We start from the raw sequence: 6,862 nt of genomic DNA, 5'->3' as shown, positions 1-6,862 counted from the left end.
ATTCGTACTTGCTTGTATTTTTTATTTATCTGACAGTCGTCCTCAAATTTAAGCTTGTGTGGAGAAAGAATTGTAGTGGCAGCCCAAAAAAAGTAATTCATCTTCCTCTTCCCTAACTAAGCCTTCATGGCATCTTGTCTTAGATCAATCAAAATCATCACAAAATGTTGCATGTAAAAATACTAACAGATTATTTTTTTTGGTGGGAAATGTGCAGAGCTATGGATTATGGCATTCATGATCATCTGCTGAGCTCAGAGCAAAATGAGGTTGCTAATTTGAAGGAAAGAATTTACGAGGAGTCGAAGAAGATATGGTGGATTGCTCTTCCCGGCATAATCGCCAGAGTTTCGTCCTTCGGTGCCTTGATCGTCACTCAGTCCTTCATCGGCCACATAAGCGCCGTTGATCTTGCTGCTTACGCGCTCGTTCAGACCCTCACAGTTCGTTTCGCCAATGGAATTCTGGTATTTTTCCGCCTTCCCACTCTTCCTCCATTCACATATGTCCTATGTTTGAAACAATGAGGCCTAATAGTAATACAGATTGGCATGTCGAGTGCAACCGAGACTCTGTGTGGACAAGCATACGGTGCGAAACAGCATTATATGATGGGGATTTATCTGCAAAGATCATGGATTGTGAACTTGATAACCTGCACCCTCTTGATGCCTCTCTTCATCTTCGGTGGGGCCATATTCAGACTGCTAGGCCAAGAGCCGGACATTGCATCTGCATCGGGTTACATCTCGTTGTGGTTCATCCCCATGCTGTACAACTATGTCTTCGTTCTCACGATCCAGATGTATCTGCAAGCGCAGCAGAAGAACATCGTGGTGGCTTGGATATCCGTGGTGCAGATCACCGTGCATGTCCTGCTGTCGTGGCTCTTCGTGAGCCATTTCAACTGGGGGATTCCTGGCGCCATGGCCGCCCTCAACATATCGTCTGTTGTGGTCAGCTTCTCTGAGTTAGTGTATATCTTAGGAGGCTGGTGTCCTGAGACTTGGACCGGGTTCAGCAGTGCTGCTTTCAAGGATCTCTTGCCTGTGATAAAGCTCTCGGTTTCCTCTGGTGTGATGGTTTGGTATATCTCTCGTAACTTAGTGTAATCGTCTTGTTTTACATGCTTTGAAATCTGAATGTTATCTGCAGTTTGGAACTGTGGTACAATTCGATACTGGTGTTGTTGGCCGGGTACATGCACAATGCTGAGGTTGCTATATCTGCGTTTTCCATTTGGTAAGTGTTTCGTTTTCCTTAGGTGTGTCTCCTGCTATAAAGATGATGACTGACTGAGTAAGGATCCGTGTTTGCAGTCTAAATGTCAACGGGTGGGAGTTCATGCTCTGCCTCGGGTTTCTTGGTGCTGCGTGGTATGTATGCTATGCAATCTAAACGTGTCGATTCTCTTGAGCTCTTGTGTTTTTCTGTTGAATTGTGGAAACTGCGTGATTGTGTAGTGTACGGATTTCGAATGAGCTGGGACGAGGAGATGCTAAGGCAACTAAATTCTCAATCAAAGTACTTCTATCCACTTCTGTGGTGATTGGGGTGCTCTGCAGCATCACTTGTCTTGCCTTCGGCCACAACCTCGGATACTTATTCACCAACGACGTGACAGTAGTGAAAGCCGTCTCAAATCTGTCTCATCTGCTTGCCATTTCTGTGCTGCTCAACAGTATCTATCCGGTTCTCTCAGGTTAGCCACGCTGCACTGTCCTGTTTTTTGTCGTGTTCAAATGCTCAATTATTGTTGTTGGAACAGGGGTGTCCGTAGGGGCCGGTCTGCAAGGAACGGTGGCAGTCATCAATATGTGCTCGTACTATTTTGTCGGAATTCCAATTGGTGCTCTACTCGGATACGTTGCACATCTAGAAGTTGAGGTAAAAACCTGAATAAGATCCTTTGTTAGATTCTTGGCTATGTATGTCACGAGCATACCGGGTGTCGTGTTTTGTTACTGACAAGGCGATTTCCACGTGCAGGGTATATGGATTGGAATGATCATCGGAATCCTAGTTCAGACGTTGTCACTCAGCTATATGGCTTTTCAAACAGACTGGGACCTTCAGGTGAGGCTAGCCGCTGAACGGCTGCAACGTTGGTCCCTCAAATCGTCCGGCACTGCTTGATGCAGTGGTGGAGATGTTTTTGTAATAACCGATATCTGTAAAATATCGAGGCTGCTTCGAATTTTGCTTTGTTTCTTCAATATACTATCAAATGCATCACCTCTCTTGCTCTCTGCTTATTATTTTCCCTGCCTCTGCAACTTGAAAATTCTTAATAACCTTAAATATATATTAAAATTTCTATAAGTTAAAATATAAAATAATTTTATATTAGTATCAAAAACTTCAATGGCCTAATGTGTCGTTTAAAGTTTTTCTTCCCTGTTTTTGTTTCTTAATGTTTGTTCACTTTCGGCTAAATGGTCTAGTAGAGAGCCATTGTCTATCTGCTATTTTTTGTGTAATTTCCAACAAATGAAACAAATTTTGGGTACAGGAAGAGTAGTTTCTTCGAAGTGAGTGAAGTTATATAAAAATTGTACACAACTCACAAGAAAATGTTGCGTGTGATTATATTCTCAGTAAATTATATGCCGGCAAATCCTTCACCCCCGAGACATCTTCCAGCGCCATCTCGCGCTCTAGTTGTGATCTCGTGGATTTAAGAACTTCCTGTATACAAAGATATGTTGGATCAATAAGCGATGAAGGTAGTATGAGAAACAATCACGCTATAGATATGTTATTACGTTGAATTCCATATATGAGGCATGCTTGGCAAGCCACTGCGCGTCCAGCATCCTGAACGCGACACAAAAGAGGTTGTCGAAGGCCATATCATCGTGGCTGAGCATCTGCACAAAGCGTTGACCAGCTAACTTGCTAGGATTACCTGCAGAAATATTCCATACTTGGGGTAAATTACTACTCAAAGCAAATTCTTGAGGTTAAACTCATTACGAAATATGATCTTTTGATGAACGAAGGCTTCCCAATGTTCCCATCATTCCAACAAACGTAATAACTAGAATGAGTTCTGTTCAATCTAGTTGCATAGTTGTCATCAAACAAACAAGGTCAAAATTGATGGAGATTGTAGGTAAAAAAAACATTATAGAGCCCATAAGAACCTGATTGAAGATCTAACATTTGAACCAGCATAAAAGAGACATTGATGCCAGCCACAGCGAACGGATACTCCCACTCTGACCTGTCTCCATCTCTCTTGTGCAACAAGTTTTGAAATGCTTCCTGTCATGCGTAAAGAGAAGTGACACATGAATATAAATAAATCTATATCAAATTATCAAATCTCAGATTTCAGATGACTTTCACGACTGAAATTAGATCCCTAATACTTATCCATGACAATAAAGCTCCAGATCCCATCACAGAGAAAATGGGAACGACAACAGTCCCATTTTAAAGAACTTTTCAGACTACATACATTGAACACCAAGTGAGATGGCTTTTCTGCTGCTCACCACCATCAAACATGGAATCTATAAAACTGTCAAATTCATCATAACTTTTTGCAGCACTTCGCATAAACATAGACATGGAAAGATTAATTCCATCATTTTTAGTAAAAAAGAGCAGAGATGGAGATGTAAATCAAAGTTACAACTACTGCACACATCTATGCTTTAAACTATAACATGTGCTCTTAAGATTTGGCAGTAGTTACCAGTTCAAACAAAATTTAACAAAAAGGATTAACCTATAATAACTCACGTCAAAGGAGAATACAAACCGGATATGTCTTGGCAAAGAAGATCAAATTCTCCAATGATATAAAGCCTCCACCCCTAAATATATATTGTGCATTAGCTTCCACCAAAATAGGAATTCATACAATTGCAGCTCATCAAACTATTCGCTTATCACCACACCTGAAATCTGTTGAAGGGTCTGATCCCTGCCAGCCCATGTCTTTCCAGAGCTCTGATTTAAGAGCTGGGAGGGGTCTATCAGGATATGCTAACCTCCAAAGTAGTCTAAGTGCATCCTGAAAACAAAATATCAAGCATTTACATATAATCATACACAAAACTCACTTGGCTCATCTCTGACCATTACTCATACCGGTAAACCACCTGATCTATTTACTAAGTTACTAAAGGGATCAAATAGAACCGCGATCAAATTAATGTACAAGGACATAAATTTTATTTTTTATTTTTTTATTATTTTTTTATTTTTTTTATTATGGGGGGGGGGGGGGGGGCGATAGACGAAGAAGCAAATACATACTTGATGATCTGAACAGGTGCCATCAAAAGGAATCGAAAGCCTTTGCTTTAGATATTTTAGTCTTGCTTCCTGTTATTAATCAAATCAAGAATGAGATGCTAATCATTGTTTATATGCCCAACAATATGGACGAATGTGGAGTAAACGGTAAATGAAAAGAACAAAAATAACATTCCTGTCACGAGACCAAATAGTTCACATGTAACTTAACAAATATACAAAGTAATTAGCATTCTTCCCACTAGACCAATTCCCTATTTCAATCCACTTCATTTTCAATGACAAGCAGAAAAAGTGTAAAAATAGTAATAACAAGATCATGCATACAGATCAAGAAAAATTCACATTTTCTAGGAGTTACTTGAGCATTGCTGACATCAATTGGAGACGATATAGAATAACTACGACCAAAGGCAAAGAGGAATGTGGTTGAATATATATAAAGGTCGAGCAGCTTACGTGGAGGGGGACGGATTGTGGCAGATTACATGGAAGATCAGTTATAGATAGGAGGATGGTGTATGCAGTTAGTTATTAATGGGTAGTGGGTAGAGTTGATTATTTTCAAAATATTGTTTATAGCACTTGGATGTGCGGTGCCACATGAGAGACGAGTTAGCCATCCCATCCTTGAAATCCCTTTAGCAGATTATCATCTCCAGCAATCATATATGTTGTTCAATTCTCAGCCAAACGATTTTTACAAGCAGTTCATATGCATTACAATTGTGTCAGTCCTTCTGTCAAACAAATAGGATACATTCGGCCAGATTGTCCTTCTTTAGAATTAGATACCTTCGTTTCAGTTATATTGTTGTTATCCTTACTTCTATCAATTGCAAGTCATATTCTAAGGCACACAAGCAGAGCATTTACCTAATGTCAACCTTTGCCATAAAATATAATGCATGTGGTATAAGCTTTGAACATCAGCAACAAAGAATTTCACTTTCAAAAATCCTTTAACCAAGCAACTTAAATTGATGTCTACCCGACTATTTTCACCGTAAATAAAAATCATGCCTACAGCCTACCCCAAGAACATTTTCTCTAGAATCATCAAAAAATGAAAGGATAGGAGAGTAACTCCTCTTTTAAAAGACAGTGGATAAAGTTGTTTTATACCTGCAAGGGACTAAGTAAAACAGGTGGAAGGGGGTAGCCATCTCCACTTTGAGTGCCCGAAATAAATGGTACTATGATTCGAGCTAGTAGAGACCCAGAACCAAGAACAACATTTGCTGAAGGAGAAAGAATTACAGATCAAGTCATAACTTCGTACATTAACTATCACGAATCAATCTGTAGCTCAAACTATACCAGCAATACAATACTAGCACAAACACACTCAAAAGCACAAAATCAAGCAACCAAAATTGAAGTGAATGCTGACCTATCCATTGAGCCCACTGCACAATCACGTTCGAGAACACTATAGTCCAATGCGGATCCTCTTTACGTCGTTCTTCATCCAAAAACTCCCCAAGCGACGTCCCCTATAATTAAGTAATGTAATTTTAAGAAATACAACAGCACTACTAAAATCAATTCAAAAAGCTCATCTTAGATCGAGAAAATATAATGGCAAGTACCTCCTTGGGTTTATTATAGTCATTATCTCCATCTGCCAGCAACGGCTGGCTCAACGCATCCGATGCCGAGGTCTCGCAGCGATCATGGCTTTCTCCACCAATATCTTCATTCTGCAACCGTCTTCTCAACGCACGGGAACTCATCTACACGGCGTCGTCTCCGTTTCAGCTCGACAAATTGCGATCAATTTGCAAGGAAAAAAACCTACATCAACAGGAATCCAGAAAAAAAAAGGGGTTAATTACAAAATTGATGATACGTACGAGAATAATCGAATCAGAGGGGAAAAGGAGTGACCTGCAGATTTGAGGAAAAGCTTGGATGAATAGTGATTCACCTGAATCAAATTTACCAAATTTTGTAAAAGGTTTTTTGCTTTCCACCTTAGGAAATAAGGAGGATATCAAATTCCTAAAATATTTGATTCCAAGAGAGTTGACAATTTTCTACAATCAATTTTAATCTAAATTTCGTTTGTTTCTATCTTTTTGACGAAATTGGCTTGCAAATTTTATTACTGAGCAAAGGAATTAGGGGCGTTATTGTTAACCGATACATTTCCACTTTCTATTTTGATATGTTCTGAATTGAGTTTTGGAGTAACCAATATTGATATTCAATTCAAACATTTTATGACATGCATTGATCGATGTATTTTTCAAGATTCATTGCCAAATGCCAATAGATGGAACTTCCAAATTCTTTTTTTAAAATCTAAGTTGGTGAGAGACGCATGAGTCTCATGTGTCTTACAGTCTCCTAAATCTATTTAAGTCAATTGAAAATGCTTGAGACAATTTAATCAAGTCAAAGATGCATGAGCCTCGTGTGTCTCTATGAAAAACGCACGAGGGATTTTAAAAATGGAACTTTCAAGACGGGAAGTTCATTTGTATAACTGAACAGGTTCAAAGTAGAATTCGCCCTTACTACATAGATGACTTTGTCCTCACTATGGATTGGTTCAATGATACAACTTGAAAGCAATATAACTATATAA

The 6,862-nt window shown here is 39.3% G+C and overlaps 2 protein-coding genes across 2 annotated transcripts; one reads left to right on the top strand and one right to left on the bottom strand.

The window, feature by feature from the left end:
- On the top strand, nucleotides 1–2,240 carry LOC121752439 (protein DETOXIFICATION 24-like). Its single transcript, XM_042147516.1, has 8 exons — nucleotides 1–92; nucleotides 218–467; nucleotides 546–1,087; nucleotides 1,156–1,242; nucleotides 1,320–1,376; nucleotides 1,464–1,702; nucleotides 1,769–1,887; nucleotides 1,990–2,240. The coding sequence occupies exons 2-8, from the start codon at nucleotides 222–224 to the stop codon at nucleotides 2,134–2,136; spliced, it is 1,437 nt and encodes a 478-aa protein (XP_042003450.1). The 5' UTR covers nucleotides 1–92; nucleotides 218–221; the 3' UTR covers nucleotides 2,137–2,240.
- A 214-nt stretch (nucleotides 2,241–2,454) lies between these two features.
- Nucleotides 2,455–6,421, bottom strand: LOC121752440 (ELMO domain-containing protein C-like). Its single transcript, XM_042147517.1, has 10 exons — nucleotides 6,160–6,421; nucleotides 5,862–6,066; nucleotides 5,663–5,765; nucleotides 5,395–5,510; nucleotides 4,270–4,338; nucleotides 3,909–4,024; nucleotides 3,770–3,824; nucleotides 3,147–3,267; nucleotides 2,766–2,908; nucleotides 2,455–2,688 (listed from the first exon to the last, which is right to left on the bottom strand). The coding sequence occupies exons 2-10, from the start codon at nucleotides 6,003–6,005 to the stop codon at nucleotides 2,587–2,589; spliced, it is 969 nt and encodes a 322-aa protein (XP_042003451.1). The 5' UTR covers nucleotides 6,006–6,066; nucleotides 6,160–6,421; the 3' UTR covers nucleotides 2,455–2,586.
- Nucleotides 6,422–6,862: the final 441 nt, after the last annotated feature.

The sequence above is a fragment of the Salvia splendens genome, chromosome 10 (assembly GCF_004379255.2).
Source record: "Salvia splendens isolate huo1 chromosome 10, SspV2, whole genome shotgun sequence".
NCBI lineage: Eukaryota > Viridiplantae > Streptophyta > Magnoliopsida > Lamiales > Lamiaceae > Salvia > Salvia splendens.
Note: the sequence above shows the minus strand (reverse complement) of the source record. Positions and strands in the feature narration are given on the sequence as shown.

Excerpts from the sequence above, each read along its gene's own strand:
- LOC121752439 (XM_042147516.1), top strand. The coding sequence starts at position 222 with ATGGATTATGGCATTCATGATCATCTGCTGAGCTCAGAGCAAAATGAG. Across the intron at positions 468-545 it reads GTTTCGCCAATGGAATTCTG|ATTGGCATGTCGAGTGCAAC; the intron begins GTATTTTTCCGC and ends ATAGTAATACAG. Across the intron at positions 1,377-1,463 it reads GGGTTTCTTGGTGCTGCGTG|TGTACGGATTTCGAATGAGC; the intron begins GTATGTATGCTA and ends GTGATTGTGTAG.
- LOC121752440 (XM_042147517.1), bottom strand. The coding sequence starts at position 6,005 with ATGAGTTCCCGTGCGTTGAGAAGACGGTTGCAGAATGAAGATATTGGT. Across the intron at positions 4,025-4,269 it reads GCACCTGTTCAGATCATCAA|GATGCACTTAGACTACTTTG; the intron begins GTATGTATTTGC and ends TTTTGTTTTCAG. Across the intron at positions 2,909-3,146 it reads AATGTTAGATCTTCAATCAG|GTAATCCTAGCAAGTTAGCT; the intron begins GTTCTTATGGGC and ends ATATTTCTGCAG.